The sequence below is a fragment of the Heteronotia binoei genome, chromosome 18, assembly GCF_032191835.1.
Source record: "Heteronotia binoei isolate CCM8104 ecotype False Entrance Well chromosome 18, APGP_CSIRO_Hbin_v1, whole genome shotgun sequence".
NCBI classification, from domain to species: Eukaryota; Metazoa; Chordata; class Lepidosauria; order Squamata; family Gekkonidae; genus Heteronotia; species Heteronotia binoei.
Window position 1 is genome coordinate 38033432 of NC_083240.1, and position 20217 is coordinate 38053648.

Here is a 20217-nt window from a genome sequence, read left to right on the forward strand (position 1 = left end):
AAGGTGAGTTTCCAATGCAGTGATAGAGAGCCACAAACTGTCAGTGTAAAAACGCCCCATGATGATTAAATGTAATTTCCATGTACAGAAGGTAGTACACCTCTGAATGCCAATATCGGGGGCGGGGGTGTGTGTGTGTGTGTATACACACAGGAAACCACCGCAGATGGATTGAACGACACAGATTGCTGGTGAAAAAGTCTTAAAGACCACTTAAATCCTTTGCAAGCCAAATTCTATTATATGCATAGAACACATCAAAAAGAGCATATTCTGCTTCTCATCTGTTACATACATCATTCGTATCATTACATTTAGAACATAAACCCTTATCAACGTTCTTAAAGTCACAGTCCCAGGCACTTGCAATGAGTGGGCCCTGCAGTCATCACTCTGCTATTGAAATATCCAGCACAAAATCCAGTTGCCGACTTTTCTTCTCTGCTGGGTGATGTTGTCAGGTAGCACTTGTAGCGCTATTTCTTTAAAAAAAATAGGTGGCAACACGAATCCTAGGTTGACTTCATGTTTCTGTAATCCTTTTTCTCGGCCGCAACTAAGATCAGAACCAGTGCTTCTTAAAGGTTGTTTTTACACCAACAGTTTCTGACTCTCTATCACCGCATTGGAAACTCACCTTTTACATTACCTAACGTTCTCACAACCGTTTTGCATCATTGCTGCCCGAAGCATCTACATTTTCTTGAGTCCGCTTGCGGAGAGGGCGGGATATAAATTGAAAGTAATAAATAAATAAATAGTTTCGGTGAGATGCGTTTCGGAGCTGCTGCTGCAACGTTTTTCTCAATACTCGTTTTGATCCGGTCTTTTCTCTTCAGGTGTTTCAAACTTGTATTGTAGACATTTTTCATGCGTTTTAAAAGACTCCTCCAAAAGCCACAAGGTGCAGTAATTTGCATGAGAACTGACCGCACTTAAAATTTTTACATACCATTGCCTCCTCTAGTAATTTAAATTTGTATTGTTTTTGCAGTGTTGACACGATTTCCAAGCAATTGTATACATTGAACTAAGCACTGGTATTCTGGCTGCCCTCTGATCAGAGACACACACACACCCCCGCCCCAAATAGAAACACTTAAATGTAAAAGGGAAATAATTAAAGCGTAACAGCGGCAGGCGAATTGAAGACTCTAAAACTCTGGCTCAAACTGAATGTAAAAACACCCATAATCCTTATTCTGGCTTTACACAGCTCTCAGTCACTCATCATAGCACTATAGTTCTACAAGTGCTACCTGTAGGGTTGCCAAGTCCAATTCAAGAAATAAGTGGGGACTTTGGGAGTGGAGCCAGGAGACTTTGGGGGTGGAGCCAGGAGACATAAGGGGTGGAGCCAAGATCAAGGCTGTGGCAAGCATAATTGAACTCCAAAGGGAGTTCTGGCCATCGCATTTAAAGAGCCATCACCTTTTCAATGCCTTCTTTCCATAGGAAATAATGAAGGATAGGGGCACCTTCTTTGGGGGCTCCTAGAGTTGGACCCCCTGATCCAATCATTTTGAAACTTGGGGGATATTTTGGGGAGAGGCACTAGATGCTGTACTGAGAATGTGGTGCCTCTGCCTCAACAAACAGCCCCCCCAGAGCCCCAGATACCCGCGGATCAATTCTCCATTATTTTCTATGGGAATAAATCTCCATAGGGAATAATAGAGTTCCCACCAGACCTTTCCCTCCCCTCCCCCCGCTTTCTGATGACCCTGAAGTGGGGGGAGGGCCTCCAAACCGGGGGATCCCCTGCCCCCACCTGGGGATTTGGCAACCCTAGCTACCTGACAACATCACCCATCAGAGAAGAAAAGTCTTCTATGGGGGTGGGGGGGGGCAACAACAGAGACAGGGTTTGCTTGTTGGCATTTTGGGGGCACCTGGTCATCTGCTTCAAGCACCAGGGTGGAGGTCTCGGCAGAGCCCTGCTCTGACCCAACAAGACTCTTCAGATGCTGTTTCAACTCAAACAGTTGGATCCCCTGTTCCTTTCCTGAAGAAAAGTATGCTGAGGCCTCCTACTTAAAGGATTCTGGCTGGTGGGGAAGGTTCCTAGGTTCCAAGATTCCCTCTAAGCTGTGGAGTCTTGTGAGCAGAAATTCTACTTGGTGAGCTGCTATTGGCGTTAACGTTGTGAGCTGCGGCCTAAATTAGTTTGCTCTGGGGCCATTCTTCCTGACTGAAGACAAAAATGTGTGAGCCAGAGCCTAAACAAACTGTGAGCTAGCTCACACTAACTCAGCTTAGAGGGAACACTGCTAGGCTGCTAGGCATGCTCACCTGTACTCCTGCTCATCTATACATTTGTGAATAAGCACATTGAAATGATTGACAAGAATCGAACTCAGGTCATGAGCAGAGAGTTCAGACTGCAGTACTGCAGCTTTACCACTCTGAAAGGCATCTTGTTAAACGTAATTTTTGCTTGAAATGCTGAAGAGTCACTGGTAAGCAGTACATTCTGAGTTAGTGTCCAGGGCTTTTTTTTTTTTTTTTTTGCAAGAACTCCTTTTGCATATTAGGCCACACCTCTCTGATGTAGCCAATCCTCCTGGAGCTTAAAGTAGGCCCTGTACTAAGAGCCCTGTAAGCTCTTGGAGGATTGGCTGCATCTGGGGGAGTGTGGACTAATATGCAAAGGAGTTCCTGCTACAGAAAAAAAAAGCCCTGAGTGTCTCTGATACTTTGTGGTTGGCTTCACCTCCACGGCAGCCATTTTGTGGTTTGCTCCAGCTCCCACGGTGGCCATTTTGTGGCTGTGCCCACTACATCCTCTGAAAATTGCAAAGGTGCCTACAGGCTCAAAAAGATCAGGGACCCCTGTAATCCAGGTTTAGGAGAGAGGGGGGCCAAGCAGTCCCCATCATGGAATCCAAGATATTTTTGGGCCTCCATTTTGTATTAATCTACTGGGATGCCAATAAGAGCCCCGGCGGAAGCTGGTTTCAGGTACCCGGCTCAGGTTGACTCAGCCTTCCATCCTTCTGAGGTCGGTAAAATGAGTCCCCAGCTTGCTGGGGGGAAAGTGTAGATGACTAGGGAAGGCAATGGCAGATCACCCCATAAAAAGTCTGCCGCGAAAACGTTGTCATGCGACGTCACCCCAGAGTCGGAAAATATTGGTGCTTGCCTTTAAAGGACTACCTTTACCTTTTCACTGGGATGCCAAATGAAATTGAAAAGTTCACTGACTAGACAATTCATTCCAGGACGATGATCAAGGACGACAGTGAGAACAAAGAGATGGCTCCTTTGATGGGCAAGAAAGCGAACCCCCCGGGGACTCCACCCTCCGGGCAGCCAGAGAAGAGGCCGTCTGAAGGCACCCCCCCAAAGAAAAGGTAGGCCCCAATGGCACAAGGGGGGGGGGTCTCTGGAGAACTGTGGCTCACTTGGAGGACTGAGATAGGGCTGCCAACTCCAATTCAAGAAATATCTGGGGACTTTGAGGGTGGCGCCAGGAGATTTTGGGGGTGTGGCCAGGAGCAAAATTATGACATGTGTAATTGAACTCCAAAGGAAGTTCTGGCCATCACATTTCAAGGGACTGCACACCTTTCAAATGCCTTCTCTCTATTGGAAATAATGAAGGATATGGGCACCTTCTTTTGGGGCTCATAGAAATGGACCCCCTGGTCCAATTGTTTTGAAACTTGGAGAGTATTTTGGGGAGGGGCACTGGATGCTATGCTGCAAATATGGTGCCTCTACCTCAAAACACAGCCCCTCTAGAGCCCCAGATACCTATGGATCAATTCTCCAATATACCCTATGGGAATTGGTCTCCATGGGGTGGCCATAGGGTTGCCAAGTCCAATTTCAGAAATATCTGGGGACTTTGGGGGTGGAGCCAGGAGACTTTGGGGGTGGAGCCAGGAGACACTGGGGTGGAGCTAGGGGGGAGGGGGGAAACGGCGCCAAGGAGCGTGGCGAGCCGCCCCATCTCGGAGCGGGCGGCCGCTGCGCTGCTGCCGCCTCTTCTCCGCTCACCGTAGCTCCTCCTCCTAGAAGGACCCAGATTCGCGGCTCGCCACGTTCCTGGCCTGCCTCCAGCCTCCCCTTCTCTGCTTTTACCTCAGAGGCGGAGCGGGCGATGGCGCTGTGCGGCTGCCGCCTTTTCTCGGCTTCATCTTAGCTGCTCCTCCAAGATGGGCTCAGCCTGAGCCCATCTCGGAGGAGCAGCTACGGTGAGCGGAGAAGAGGCGGCAGCCGCGGAGCGGCGTCGCCCGCTCTGAGATGGGGTGGCTCGCCGCGCTCCTTGGCGCCGTTTCCCCCCCCCTTCCCCGCTTCCGTTTTTTTGGGGAGCGGGGGAAGAGGTTGGAAATCCTGGGGTCCCCCGCCAGGGCGGGAGGGTTGGGAAGCCTAGGTGCCCAGCAGACATTTCCCTCCCCTCCCTCCACTTTCTGATGACCTTGAAGCGGGGAGAGGGCCTCCAAACTGGGGGAACCCTTGCCCCCACCTGGGGATTGGCACCCTACTGCTGGCACTGCTCAGGAGAGTTCGCCTTCCCTTTTGCACATCCCACAAGGATCATTCCAAAAAGAAAACTGGCTCTGTACCCCGGCTGGGCTTCGTGGTTCTTAATCATGCCTTGGAGCTATGCCATGCAGTGCAGGAAGAGCTGTGCACAGGGAAAGCGCATGTCAGCACAACTGTGGAAAGCCACAGGTTCATTTGCCAGATTCCATCCTCCGGTGTTGGCAGTGTGGAGGGGGCTGGGCGGGGATGCTTCCTTCTCCGCCTTGCTCTGGGGACATGGGGTGTGGCAAAGCACATTCCTTCTACGCAAGCAACAGTGGTCACGTGAGCCTTAATTGCAGAGATGCACTCCCTGGTTGGGTTTAATTACATGTTTCCCTGCTTCCCTGCTTCAAATTCCTTTGCAATATTTTCAAACCTAGGGCTCTGGCAGGTGGATTTTACTTCCGGGAAGCATCTCTCTTGTCCCATCTTCTTTCCTTCATGCGCCAAATTGGTGTCTTCTTCTCCAGGGGTCACAGAAGGGTTACATTTCTAAGCCCTTCTCAACTAGGTCAGGGTGTTGGGGTGTACCTGGGCATGTCACTGACTCAAGGTGGCGATCTGACCCTGGAAAGTTTGCAGCTGGAGTTGTGGTATCTTTTTTATTCCTGGATGTCATCGCAGTGAATATTTTTTTTGTCTGGCCCGTTTTGGTTGCTTCTTTGACACCACTTTTCCATGGCGAATTGCGGAAAGAGCAATGTGGAACTGTCACACCAAAAAATTGCAGCGATGGGAAAAATTCAGTGGGAGGAAACAGAAAATGACCTAGCAGAGACTGGCAGAGTTGACTCTTCCACGAGGAAAAGGCAAAAAACGGCTTCTGGGTTTCTGAACGGAGACAGCTGCCAATTGTGAAGTTTGTGTGTGGCTGGCACAGGGGGGTGATGGTCCGCAGAGCAGCTAGGCTCCTTTTCTACTTCGTTGTGTTTTTACAACCATAACGGAGGGCTTTCTTGGAGGCAAACTGCGCAGCGGAAAGACCACATGAACATCAGGTGCCTTGGCTTTGTATTTTGGGGAATTCAAAACATCGCTGACTTTTGGGGCCAAGAGAATTCATTCCGTTTTTTGCTGGAGAGTTCCTTCCCGTGGGGGAAAAGAAAGCTCTTTGAGAATATGCAGCAAGGGACCATGTAGGGTTGCCAAGTCCCTTGCAGCCTCCGCCGGGGGACTTTCTTCGCTTGCACGTTGACGTCACCATCGAGTGACATCATCGCACCGGCGACATCATGTGGCAGCCACTCTAGGCATTTCCGGGGAAACTCTATGGTTTTCATGGATGCGCTAGCCATTTCGGAGGGGGAAACTCTATGGCACCTATCGTACCATAGAGATTTTCCTCCCAAATGGCTAGAGCGTCTGGGAAAACCATAGAGTTTTTTTTTTCTGGAAATGCCTAGAGAGGCCGCCGCATGACATTGCCGGCGTGATGATATCACTCAATGGTGACGTCAACGTGCACGCGAAGAAAGTCTAGAGAGTGGCGACGTCACTTCCGGTCAACGTCATCGCGCCGGCAACGTCGGGGGAGGTTCCCCCCGCTGGCCCAATGTGGAAGAAGAAGCCCAGCAGGAACTCATTGACGTATTAGGCCACACACCCCTGATGCCAAGCCAGCTGGAATTGCGTTCCTGCTTAAAAAAAAAAAAAAAAAGCCCCGAGCCGACACCCCCCTCCCCAACCATCAGAGCCCAGAGGGCCAGAAACTTGCTTTCAAGAAAAGCAGGCAAGATGTGGATGCTGAATTCTGTGCCCAGCTTGTCAAGCCTCTCTTTGCCCAGGCCTTGAGCGGAAGCGCAGGACATTGCCGGGTGTTCCTTCATATGAGAATCTGCAAGTTGGCTTTGCTGGGTGAAAAATACTTCTGTGGGTTTTTTTCTGAATTGTTCCCAGCAATATTCAGTCATTTGTTCCAGTCTGCCAGCTCCACAGGGCTTTCCAAAAAGCTGCCTTAACTACCCTGTTTCCTGGCAGGCCACCCTGACGCATTGGCTTTCTCCCCTGCCCACGCACCCCGCCATGGGCTATAAACAGCCAAGGCTTTGGTGCCCAGAGCAACGTCCAAAGCGCAGAGCTTTGGAATCCATACACTGAGGCCTGGGGTGTGGGAATGCCAGGCGTGAGCTGCCCAACCTTGGCATTGCTAGATTCAGAGCAAGATGTGCCTCTCAACTTCATCCAGCATGCTGTCACCTCGGCTGTTGCGGTGACCCCTTCCAGACCCAAAGCCTCAGATTTAGGGTTGCCAAGTCCAATTCAAGAAATAGCTGGGGACTTTGGGGGTAAAGCCAGGAAACTTTGGGGGTAGAGCCAGGAAACTTTGGGAGTGGAGCTAGGAGACTTTGGGGGTAGAGCCAGCAGCAAGGTTGTGACAAGCAGAATTGAACTCCAAAGGGAGTTCTGACCATCACATTTAAAGGGACCGCACACCTTTTAAATGCCTTCTCTACATTGGAAATAATGAAGGATAGGGGCTCCTTCTTTGGAGGCTCACAGAATTGGACCCCCTGGTCCAACCGTTTTGAATCGTGGAGGTGTTTTGAGGAAAAGCCTTGGATGCTACACTGCAAATTTGGTGCCTCTATCTCTAAAAGCAGCCTCCCCAGAGCCCCAGATACACACAGATCAGTTCTCTATTATCCACTATGGGAATCGGTCTCCATAGGGAATAATGGCATGCCCAGCAGACATTTGCCTCCCCTCCCCACCGCTTTCTGATGACACTGAAGTGGGAGGAGGGCCTCCAAACCGGGGGATCCCCTGACCCCACCTAGAGATTGGGAACCCTACTCAGATTCAGGACATTTTTTCTGCTGGAGCCCCCAGGAGCAGAACTCCACCTGGACCGGCCAGGGCTCCAAAAGGCCCAACCCACCATGTAGAAGCCATGCGCTCCCAGGCCAGGGGGTGTGGCCTCATATGCAAATGAGCTCCCCTTGGGGCTTTTTCTACAAAAAGAGCACTGCTCAGATTTCTTTATTGACTGACTTCATTTAGGCCCTGCTTTCCTCTCCAGTGGAGACCCAAAGCGTCTTACATTATTCTCCTCTCTGCCATTATTTATTGGAAGCCTTTTATTTATTTTATTTGATTCGATTTTTAGCCCACCCTTCCCATAGAACAGGCTCAGGGTGGGTTACATCATAAAAAACAGTCAACAGTCAAAACAGTAAAAGACCAATTTAAAATATATAAAACCTAACATCTAAAATGGCGGGACACCCTGACACGTTTTATTTTATTTATTTTATCAGATTTATATTCCGCCCTCCCCTGACGGGCTCAGGGCGGCTAACAACAGCAAATTAAACCACATAAAAAAACAGATTTGACAATTAAAATCAATCATACAGTTTATAATCATTAAAACCAAGATGTGCGTTTCTGATAGGGTTGCCAAGTCCAATTCAAGAAATATCTGGTGACTTTGGGGGTGGAGCCAGGGGACTTTGGGGGTGGAGCCAGGAGACATTAGGAGTGGAGCCAAGATCAAGGCTGTGACAAGCATAATTGAACTCCAAAGGGAGTTCTGGCCATCACATTTAAAGGGACGGAACACCTTTTCAGTTCCTTCCTTCCATAGGAAATAATGAAGGATAGGGGCACCTTCTTTGGGGCTCATAGAATTGGACCCCCTGGTCCAATCCTTTTGAAACTTGGGGAGTATTTTGGGGAGAGGCACTAGATGCTATACTGAAAATTTGGTGCCTCTACCCCAAAGAACAGGCCCCCCCAGAGCCCCAGATACCTGCAGATCAATTCTCCATGATTTTCTATGGGAATAAATCTCCACAGGGAGACATTTCCCTCCCCTCCCCCCGCTTTCTGATGACCCTGAAGCGGGGGAGGGCCTCCAAACCGGGGGATCCCCTGCCCCCACCTGGGGATTGGCAACCCTAGTTTCTGATTACTCTGATGTTCTTGATTCAGTTATAATAATTTGGTGGGATCATCGGTGCCATGGAGTAATATGTACCTCCCTTCAGCCACTAAAAGCGAGTTTAAATCATTCAGTTTTACAGGCCCTGCAGAACTGTGGCAGGTCTTGCAGGGCCCTGATGTTTTCAGGGAGGGCATTCCACAAAGCAGGGGCTATTACTGAAAACACTGTGTCTCTTGTGATGGACAGTCAAGTCTCTTTCAGCCCGGGGATCTTAAGGAGGTTTTGAGACCCCGAACGGAGTGCTCTCTGGGTCACATATGGGGAGAGGCAGTCCCGAAGGTAGGCAGGTCGCAGGCCATATAGGTTTAAAGGTTTAGTAGCCACCTTGTGAAACTCAAGGCAGCTTGCAGAGCAAATAAGACAAGGATGATAAAAAAAAACAAAGAAGACCACAATTTAAAATCTCGGCTAGGACTTCCAATAAATGAAAACTAAATTAGTCAATGCACTCCTAAATAAGACCTTCTTCAGCTGTCTCTGAAAGATGGGAAGTGAGGGAACCAGGTGCACCTCTCTGGGGAGGTTGTTCTACGATTGAGGGGCCACCACCAAAAAGGCTTTGTGCACTGGATGAGCTTCTTTGACTGGTGGGACAGTCAAAAGGGCTCCTCCCCGTGATCTTAATTCCTGGACAGGAATGTCTGAGACAAAGCAGTCCTTCAGCTTTCCTGATCCCAAGCTACATATATCCTTACAACAACCCTGTAAGGTAGGCTAGGCCTAAAGTCAACCAGCAAGGCAGAAGTCCTCCTACCAGATGACAGCTAGACTTATGCTGTGATTGTCACATAGGTTCAGATATACAGGTGTAGTGGCTGCAAAACATTGGGGGTGGAGCCAGGAGCAAGGTTGTGGCAAGCATAATTGAACTCCAAAGGGAGTGCTGGCCATCACATTTCAAGGGACCGCACGCCTTTTCAATGCCTTCCCTCTATTGGAAATAATGAAAGATGGGGGCTCCTTCTTTTGGGGCTCATAGAATTGGACCTCCTGGTCCAATCTTTTTGAAACTTGGAGGACATTTTGGGGAGAGGCTCTGGATGTTATGCTGAAAAATTGGTACCTCTACCTCAAACAACAGCCCCCCCACAGAACCCCAGATATCCGCAGATCAATTTTCCATTATACACTATGGGAATCGATCTCCATAGGGAATAATGGAGTGCCCAGCAGACATTCCCCCTACTGCCCCGCTTTCTGATAACCCTGAAGCAGGTGGGGAGGGCCTCCAAACTGGGGTTGGTCCCCTGCCCCCACCTGGGGATTGGCAACCCTACCTCCAAAATATCGTACTTCTCATTTGTGCTTTGCTGGCCTGATTCAAATCTGCTTTTTTTTCCTCCCCTTCTGTTGGCATGCACCGCCCAGGCAGAATGCCGTCATCATCCCCAACCTCGGCAGGTAGGTGTGAGCTACATGACATGCATTTCTCTGAATGGTACCTGTGGTGGGTAACAGGCAGGGGGATTTTATTTACTGGGCAATTGGTCATTTATAAAGTCTACGGATGAAACCAGCTGAAATGCTTTTCTCAGTGAATAGCTGCAGTTTCTTTACTCCCCCACCGTACATTAACAAGCTAATGCCTAAGGGTTGCCAACGTCCAGGAAGAGCCTGGAGAACTCCCAGAATTATAACTGAGCTCCAGAATGCAGAGGCCAGTTCCCTTGCAGAAAATGGCTGCTTTGGAAGATGGTTTGGGTGACAATAGACTTTCCCCAAGCCCTCAGGCTTCAACCTGAAATCTCCAGGAAATTCCCCAACTGGGGGTGGCTACCCTACCATGTCTGGCTGCACGTAGACTTCTTAATGAAAGGCAGAAAGGTACAGTGGGCGCACACACATGCCCCAAACTCAAAAGAATGTCATATGTATGATGTTTGGTTCCACTAGGGTTGCCAAATTCAATTCAAGAAATATCTGGGAACTTTGGGGGTGGAGGCAGGAGACTTTGGGGGTGGAGCCAAGAGACACTGCAGGTGGAGCCAGGAGCAAGGTTGTGACAAGCAGAAATGAACTCCAAAGAGAGTTCTGGCCATCACGTTTAAAGGGACCGCACACCTTTTAAATGCCTTCCCTCCGTTGGAAATAATGAAGGATAGGGGCACTTTCTTTGGGGGCTCATAGAATTGGACCCCCTGGTCCAATAATTTTGAAACTTGGAGGGTGTTTTGAGGAGAGGCACTGGATGCTATGCTGAAATTTTGGTGCCTCTACCTCAAAAAACACGCTCCCCAGAGCCTCAAATAACCGTGGATCAATTCTCCATTATACACTATGGGAATTGTTCTCCATAGGGAATAATGGAGAGCCCAGCAGACATTTCCCTCCCTCCCCCTGCTTTCTGATGATCCTGAAGCGGGGGAGGGCTTCCAAACCTGGGGATCCCCTGCCCCCAACTGGGGATTGTGTGCAGACATTTCTCTCCCCCCTCTTTCTGATAATCCTGAAGCGGGGGGACTATCGGACATGATAAGTTTGCTCAGGCACCAAAGGCAATGGGGTATGCCAGACATCAGCCCCTCTGATTGGCTGGCAGTATGAAGCCTCCTGATTCGCCCTGCCTGGTATAAATACCGTAGGCTTGACCTCTGGCATGCCCAGTCTCAGGGCACTAGTTCCTCCAACTTCTGGCCCAGTTTGCCCCTCCTTTCTGCATGGTTTAACACAACTTGGATGCTATGGGCTCAGTTTTGGCCCAGGCAGCAGGGCTGTAGCCAGGATTTCATGTTTGGTGGAGCTAGGGTTGCCAAGTCCAACTCCAGAAATATCTGGGGACTTTGGGGGTGGAGCCAGGAGACACTGGGGTGGAGCTAGGGAGGAGGGGGGGGAACGGCGCCGGGGAGCATGGCGAGCCGCCCCATCTCGGAGCGGGCAACACCGCTGCGCAGCTGCCGCCTCTTCTCCGCTCGCCGTGGCTGCTCCTCCGAGATGGGCTCAGCCTGGGCCCATCTCGGAGGAGCAGCTGCGGTGGGCGGGGAGGGGGCGGCAGCGGCGCGGCGTCGTCGCCCGCTCCGGGATGGGGCGGCTCGCCATGCTCCTTGGGCGCCGTTTCCCCCCCTCCCCCCACTTCCGTTTTTTTGGGGAGCGGGGGAAGAGGCTGGAAATCCTGGGGTCCCCCACCAGGGCGGGAGGGTTGGAAAGCCTAGGTGGGGCCTACAGCAGGATTTGTTGTTTGGGGGGGGGCACCTGGTTTGGTGACCCTGGGCTCTCGGCACTGTAAGCTGCCTTGAGATCCACAAGCTAAACAAGCACACACCGGGGTGGCCAATGGTAGCTCTCCAGAAGTTTTTTGCCTACAACTCCCATCAGCTCCAGCCAGCATGCTGGCTGGGGCTGATGGGAGTTGTAGGCAAAAAACTTCTGGAGAGCTACCATTGGCCACCCCTGCTCTATATGTTGTGTTAGGGAAAAGGAGAGCAGAAAGCGAGAAGACCTGCAGCAATGATAATACTTGTTCAGAGTGGCGATCAGCAAAGGGGACAGCTTGGAGGCCCTCCAATGGAGGGGCCATACAGTTGGAAGGGGAATTTGAAAGGATGGGCCTGCCCCTCCTCCGGGCCCCACTGTAGCTACAGGCCAGCCGAGCAGTGCCGTGCCGGATGGGGTATGTGTTCAAACGAAAAGGGAAAAGGTTCATGTTCGTGGGTTCCAGCTGGCCAAGAGATGGTAGGACAAAGTTTCCTAAAGACTGCAAAGAAACTTCTCACAAGCCATGTTGACCAGAGATGGCCATGGGGGATGGAGCTTGCCCATGAGAAAGAGGCCTTGCGTTGCTGGTTTTGCTTATGCACTAATAGAGCTCTTATCCAATCATGTGTTCAACAGTTCCCACTTTTTTCTCGAGATTGAAGGCTTGGAGAGTAACGTCACCCCGAATCGGACCTCGCCGCCAGTTTTCTCCAAACCGATGGACTCCAACATCCGCCCATGGTATGAAGGGACTGTGGCATGTGCCTCTCTCACACTGCAAGCGCAAGGCGGGAACAAAGCTACCAGGGTTGCCATCCCTCTGCTTCTCTCAAACCCACAACCCCGTCAGTGCCTTCTCCTGTCTTAGGTTAGGGCTGGGTGCAGGATTCTGTCGGTCCCTTCCGCTGTAGCTCCTTCCCTCCACGACTCCCTTTCCCCAAAAATAATTTTGGGGGTAGAACAGCCAAATCTGAGTAGGGTTGCCAGGCCTGACTGAAGAAATATCTGGAGACTTTTGGGGGTGAGGACAGGAGACTTTGGGGGTAGAGCCAGGTCTCACACCGCCTAGGCCAGGAGTAGCCAAGGGTAGCTCTCCAGATGTTTTTTGCCTACGACTCCCATCAGCCCCAGCCAGCATGGCCAATGGCTGGGGCTGATGGGAGTTGTAGGCAAAAAAACATCTGGAGAGCTACCCTTGGCCACCCCGGCCTAGGCGCCTCGCCTGCGCCCTTCCACTTCCAGATGCCGTGGAGGCGACTGGTGAGTGGCTCAAAAATTTGCTGCCACTTCGGAAGTGGTAGCTTTTTGAGTCGCACTGCCAAGGTAGAGAGAGAGAGGATGAGGTAGAGAGAGAGGAATCCTTCCTCCTCCTCTGGTTGCAGCAACTTTGGAAGCAAGCGAGAATAACCTTTGAACCCTTTTCGCAGAGTACAACCCACCTGCTCTTTACTTTCTGTGGTTCTGCCAGCCACTTCTTCCTTTGGGACCTGGGAAATCGACCGAGCTGGGAGGAGAGCTTTTTGCCAGGCTTGTGTGGCCTTTGCCAAGTGCCCACCCGAGCGGCGGCTGTGAAATTCAGTCGCATAGCATCCCTAATCCGAAGTGAAGAAACAGTGCTTACCCGACTGGTTTTTTCCCTAAAGCTTAGCATTTAAAATGAAAACCAAAGGCTGTATCTTAACGCTCGTGCAGAGGGGGTAATGAAGGAGGAGATTAAAAAAGGTTTGTGCTCAGATGCTGACTGATTCGCCGCGTAATTCACTCGGACGGTTCCCTGACTGTAGCATTTCTCTCTCCTCTTCTGGATGTCGTCCAGCGCCTCTGCCAACTGCGAAGATATGGATTCTCCCCAGTCTCTCCAAGACGATATGACGGAGTACACGCCAAATGCAGACAGCTGTTGGTGAGCTGGCCCGTCACGTATTGCCGCCGTTGTGGTTTCCGATAAATTAAAGGTTACGATGAGAGGGATTTACTGATCTTCTTTCCCCCCACCGTAGTTAAAATTAAGGTCCCTGAGGGCCAGACATCGATTTGTGCATTTCTTTAGCCATGACTGCCAACAAATAACTCTGCACAAACCACAAATCAAGCAATTTTATGTGAAATATTAAAGAGGGGGGGAGTCCACTGCAGAATTAATGCTTTACCAAAGTCAGTGCTAACCAGTGTTCCCTCTAAGCTGAGTTAGTGTGAGCTAGCTCACAGTTTTTTAGCCTCTGGCTCACACATTTTTGTCTTGGCTCACAAAGAACGGCTCCAGTGCAAACTAATGTATGCAATAGCTCACGACTTTATTGCTAGTAGCTCGCAAAGTACAATTTCTGCTCACAAGACTCCACAGTTTAGAACAGGGATGGCCAACGGTAGCTCTCCGGATTTTTTTTTTGCCTACAACTCCCATCAGCCCCAGCCATTGGCCATGCTGGCTGGGGCTGATGGGCGTTGTAGGCAAAAAACATCTGGAGAGCTACCGTTGGCCACCCCTGGTTTAGAGGGAACATTGCTGCTAACCCTAGTTTGTTGCCTTTACTAAGGTTAAAAATCCCAGAATTGTAAAGATGTGGTTGGTGAGTGGAGATTAGGGTTGCCAGGTCTGTGTTGGAAAATACCTGGAGGCTTTGGGGGTGGAGCTGGGAGAGGGTGGGGTTTGGGGAGGGAGGGGTCTCAGCATGGTACTTTTGCATGTTTGGTTAAGCCTCCGGGTGGGCCTTGGAGACCTCCTGCTTTTACAACTGATCTCCAGTTAGCAGAGATCAGCTCCCCTGGAGAAAATGGCTCCTTGGAAGAGTGGACTCTACAGCACTGTACCATGCTGAGTGCCGTAGAGTCCACCCATCCAAGGAGCCATTTTCTCCAGGGGAGCTGATCTCTGCTAACTGGAGATCAGTTGTAAAAGCAGGAGGTCTCCAAGGCCCACCTGGAGGCTTAACCAAACATGCAAAAAACTGTGGAAAAATAATGAAACTATTCCAAAATCCAAAATCTAAACGCCAGTTAGACAATATATAAATGGGAAAATATTATTAAGTTCATTATTTTTAACGTAATGCGTTCAGCATTCCAAGTTCCAGACACGCATGTCAATTTCTGACTTCAAGCACTTTAAAGACAATTCGCCTGCTCCTGCGGTTAAAGTAAAGTGCCAGTGCTTGTCATGATTCCATGCAATGTAACTTCTTATCTTCTCTTTTGAATCCTCTTCCCGAATCCCAAGCAGCCTGATTAAAGGCTTCACTCATTAAACATGACGATTTTGCAAAGGTGGGTGCAGAAATAGCCTCTGACGGTAACGCTCACGTGTGTTACTGTTTCTGATAGAACCTTCCTTGAAGAGGCGTCTCCCACTTGTCAGTTCTCATCGGAACACTTTCACACAGCAGCAAGCATGGAGAAAATACTAATATGGCCTAATGTGCAAATGGGTTCCTGCTGCTGGGCTTTTTCTGCAAAAAAAGTCCTGCGGGAAACCATGGTGATGTCAGAGGGTGTGGCCTAATATACAAATGAGTTCCTGCTGGGCTTTCCCTACAAAAATGCCCTGCTTGCTTCCCTTACAGACAGGGCCGACTTCTCCATTAGGCGTTATAGGCCTAGGGCTCATGATGCTTTTAGGGGCCCATGAAAATGTTTCAGTTTCTTTTAAAATCAGAGAGGGAGAAATGGACCTTTAGGGTCTAAGAAAATGTTTTAATTTTTTTCTCACATCAGAAAAGAATTAAATTTTAGGGCCCATGAAAATCTATTAAACTCTGCCTGAAACGGTGTGTGTGTGTGTGTGTGTGGAGTTGAAGCATTTTTAAAGTTATATCAAAAATTATCGCAAATGTGGCTCTGCTTTCAGAGGATAGCACCTAGGGTTGCCAAGTCCAATTCAAGAAATATCTGGGGACTTTGGGGGTGGAGCCAGGAGACTTTGGGGATGGAGCCAGGAGACTTTGGGAGTGGAGCCAGGAGACTTTGGGGGTGGAGCCAGGAGACTTTGGGAGTGGAGCCAGGAGACTTTGGGGATGGAGCCAGGAGACTTTGGGAGTGGAGCCAGGAGACTTTGGGGGTGGAGCCAGGAGACTTTGGGAGTGGAGCCAGGAGACTTTGGGAGTGGAGCCAGGAGACTTTGGGGGTGGAGCCAAGATCAAGGCTGTGACAAGCATAATTGAACTCCAAAGGGAGTTCTGGCCATCACATTTAAAGGGACGGAACACCTTTTCAATGCCTTCCTTCCATAGGAAGTAATGAAGGATAGGAGCACCTTCTTTTGGGGCTCATAGAATTGGACCCCCTGCGGATCAATTCTCCATGATTTTCTATGGGAATAAATCTCCATAGGGAATAACAGAGTTCCCAGCAGACATTTCCCTCCCCTCCCCCCGCTTTCTGACGACCCTGAGGGTCTCCAAACCGGGGGATCCCCTGCCCCCACCTGGGGATTGGCAACCCTAATAGCACCGCTAGAGTTTCAGTCAAGAATCTTCAGCGTCCTGGGTAGCTTTGGTCCTCCGAGGGAGTTGGTGCCAGAGAAGAGGGTCTTCCCACCTCACCGTTCACAAACGTGATTAACGCCCCACCGCCTCGTCTTGTTTTTTTCACCCAGCACCAATTTATCTCAAAGCGTTCAACAAAACAATCGCCGCAAAAAGCTGAAGAAATACTTGTTCAGGGCCGTGTCAGAGGGCAACGTCGAAGAACTCCAGCGCCTCCTTGTAGAAGTGAAGGATCGGTCCCACATGTGCAGGAACCTGACCGTCCAAGGTGCGATGCCATTTATGGGAAGGTAGAATTCTCCAGCAGGGTTGGCTGGATTAGGTCACCTGACTAAGTGAGGCCCGAGTCTGGTCTTTTCATATGGCTAGGGTTGACAGCTCCCTCCCTGGCTACTGGTGGGGAATGGGGGAGTCAGGTTGCCAGATCCAGTCTGGGGAACTCCTGGAGATTTGGGGATGGAGCCTGGGGAGAACAGGGACCCCTGTGGGGTAGTGCCACAAAGTCCACCATCTTCCAAAGCACCCATTTTCTCCAGGGGAACTTTGGTAATGGGACAGGGACTCAGAACTATGCTACTGCATACTCTTTCCTGGTGTAATTTTAAAAAAAAATATTGACATTCTTTACAATCCCCCTTTCTTACAGAGACTCAAAGCAAATTACAGAGTGGGTCAGTACAATCCACAAAATGGGATATTCAAAAACCAGTGTAAATGCCTGGAGCCGCCAAAGAGAACTAAAGTATAGCACAAAAATTTAAGAAGAGCCCTGCGGGATCAGACCAGTGAGGGTCCGTGTAGTCCAGCCTCTTGTCTCACACGGTAGCCAGCCAGTTCCTCGGGAGGGCCAACAATGGCATAGAGGTCAAGGCCTTCATAAGAACATAAGAAGAGCCCTGCTGGATCAGAGGAGTCTTTTCAATACCGCTGAAAATGGTCCCAGTGTAAATTGAGGATTAGATCCAATTATTTCCTCTTTCCTTAGTTTGAGGGCGTCATTGGACTTAATTCAAACCTGTTTTCAATTCACCCCTAAGGGGCTTCTGGAAGACTTTTGGTCCACTTATCACAGGGTTGGCCAAACTGTGTTTCGGGAGCCACTTGTGGCTGTTTCACACATAACGTGACTCTCAAAGCCCCCACTGTCAAGCATCGATATTTTGAAATAATCAAGCTTTTGTTTTAAATCAAAGACTTGTTTTATTGAAACTCCATGACTTGTTCCAAGGACCAATACCTTGGAAGTAATACAGGTCACAATGTTGCATAGTATCTTAAAGGCTACTTCAAAGACAGGGTTACAGATAACTTCAAAAAAATAACATAAGGATGCAAATTGCATTGAGGGTTCAAAGGCTACTTTACTAATATCTCTTTGGTGACTAAGGAATGTTAACATCTCTGTTTCTCACACATTCCCTGCTAGCTGATAAGACAGGGCTGTGAGAATCTGGGGGAGAGGCATTTTACAGTACTAATACAAGGCTACCCTACACATCCTGAAGCAGAGAGATTTATTATGCATTCACAGAGAGAAGTGAAGAGAGGGACGGGGGAGGGGGGAGAAGAAGAAAGGAAAAGTATAGATGAACCAGCATTTAGAAATAGCATGCTTGACACCAACCGCCCCATTGGTTGGCTTGGAGAAGGCATTTGTCTCTTTAAATCACTTCTCCAAGCCAAGCCAGCCAGTGGCTTGGAGAATGCATTTAAAGTTGCTTTCCTTCCTTCCTCCCGGCTCTCAAACATCTGACACTCATGTCTAGCAGCTCTCAAACATCGGATGTTTATTCTATGCAGCTCTCACGTTAAGCATGTTCTGCCACCCAGGGCTTGTCACATACAAACGCCTGCTTTAACAGGGAGGGACGGTGGCTCAGTGGTAGAGCATCTGCTTGGTAAGCAGAAGGTCCCAGGTTCAATCCCCGGCATCTCCACTAAAAAAGGGTCCAGGCAAATAGGTGTGAGAAACCTCAGCTTGCGACCCTGGAGAGCCGCTGCCAGTCTGAGTAGACAATACTGACTTTGATGGACCAAGGGTCTGATTCAGTGTAAGGCTGCTTCATATGTTCATATATGTTCATATGTTCATCATTCTGCCATGCCAATTTTTTGTTCTGCAGACTACCTGATGAAAAAATTGACCGCTTCGGACACAGGAAAGACCTGCCTTATGAAAGCCTTATTAAACATCAACCAAAACACAAAGGAGATTGTGAATGTCCTCCTTTCATTTGCAGAGGAAACCCAGATTTTGGACAGGCTGATTAATGCGGCGTACACAGAAGAGGCATACAAAGGTATTGTTAGGCTTCTTCAGGCATTTAGAGTATTGTGATACAAGCATTTTCTCTCCTAAAGCAATTACATCAGAGTGGGGAGGCGGGAAGGGCAGATCGAGGTACGTGGAAGCTCAAAAGGATATTCCCAGATTTGAACACCTGGAAGTAAAGAATAAATTACCAGGTGTTTGAGATCTCTGCGATGGAGGAAGTTATTATCACAATGCAAGCGCAAGGACGTCAGAAAAGCCCTGCCGGAGCAGATCAAAGTGACTTCCTCGAGTTTTGCATCCTGTCCCCACAAATTAATTATGTGTTGTATGAGGAAAAGGGCTGCCACCTTCCAGCTGGCACCTGGAGACCTTTAGATGACCAAGATAAATTCCTCTGGAGAAAATGGCCGCTTTGATAAGGGGACTCTATGGCACTATGCCCTGCTGAGGTCCCTCCTCACCCCAAACCCTCCAGGCTCCACCCCACCCCCCAGTCTCCAGGTATTTCCCAACCTGGAGCTGGCAACCCTAGAAGTGCATCCTCCTAATGTCGTTCCTAAACCTACCGCCCAGCCATTTCATTGGCTGACTCCAAGTTCTGTTAAAAAGGTAAGGGCAGTCCCCTGTGCAAGCACCAGTCGTTTCTGACTCTGGGGTGACATTGGATCAAGGCAGACTTTTGACAGGGTGGTTTGCCCTTGCCTTCCCCAGTCATCTACACTCCCCCCCCCCAGCAAGCTGGGTACTCATTTTACCCATCTCAGAAGGATGGAAGGCTGAGTCAACCTTGAGCCGGCTACCTGAACCCAGCTTCTGCTGGGATCGAACTCAGATCATGAACAGATGGCTTGGACTAAAATACTGTAGCTTTACCACTCTGCACCACGGGGCTGTTACACAGGGATAAAAAAGGGGTTCTTTCTATTTGTTTTCTCCATGCAATGGATAATTTCAGAGATCTCTATCATGCTGCTTCCCCACCCACCCCATTTTATTAGTGATCTTTTTGTCTGAACCGAAAAAGGCGATGTCAGGGGAAATCCAAAAAATGCCAAGAACGCAGTCTGCGTAATGCCAACCCAATAATACGCAAGCTTTTGAGTTTGGCAGAACCAGAGCCTTTTTTTGTAGCAGGAACTCCTTTGCCTATTAGGCCACACCCCTGATGTAGCCAATCCTCCAAGAGCTTACAGGGCTCTTAATACAGGGCCTGCTGTAAGTGCCAGAAGGATTGGCTGCATCAGGGGGCGTGGCCTAATAGGCAAAGAAGTTCCTGCTACCAAAAAAAGCCCTGGGGAGAACGCTTCATCAGGCCAAATGTTACAAAATAAAAAAGAAGGGACAAGAAAGCGGGGTTTTAGGGCATCGTGATCTTAAGACCTCCGCAGGACAGAATATGGTGGACCTTTTGCCAGGCAAGGAATATTCTAACAAAGGGAACTTTGACTCTCGAAAGTTTGTGCCCTGTTAATCTTGTTGGTCTCTAAATTGCTGTGTGTGTTCTTTCCCGGCAAATCTCAGCCAATTTCGGCAATCTCATAGGGAATGAACGAACAGGAGTGATCTGCCATTGCTTGCCTCTGTGTAGTGACCCTGGACCTCCTTGAAGGTCTCCCATCCAAATACAAACCAGGGCTGACCTCGCTTAGCTTCCGACTGGGTCAAGGCCCTCCTGAACTCAGATCTCGTTCTCCTCCTTCAGAACAGCATGCCTGCCGTCTGAAAGAAGATTCAGATTTCTTTTTAACTTACTTTTAAAAAAATTAATTTTCAGTTTTCAGCCTTATAAT

General features: G+C 49.4%; 1 protein-coding gene across 1 annotated transcript in view; it reads left to right on the plus strand.

The window, feature by feature from the left end:
• Positions 1-3225: 3225 nt before the first annotated feature.
• TRPV3 (transient receptor potential cation channel subfamily V member 3) overlaps positions 3226-20217 on the plus strand; it is a 46663-nt gene continuing 29671 nt past the window's right edge. The window contains exons 1-6 of the mRNA XM_060258888.1: positions 3226-3353; positions 9848-9880; positions 12308-12412; positions 13488-13574; positions 16263-16420; positions 18276-18452. Of these exons, the coding sequence (XP_060114871.1) occupies positions 3226-3353; positions 9848-9880; positions 12308-12412; positions 13488-13574; positions 16263-16420; positions 18276-18452 (688 nt within the window). The remainder of the gene's footprint in view (positions 3354-9847; positions 9881-12307; positions 12413-13487; positions 13575-16262; positions 16421-18275; positions 18453-20217) is intronic.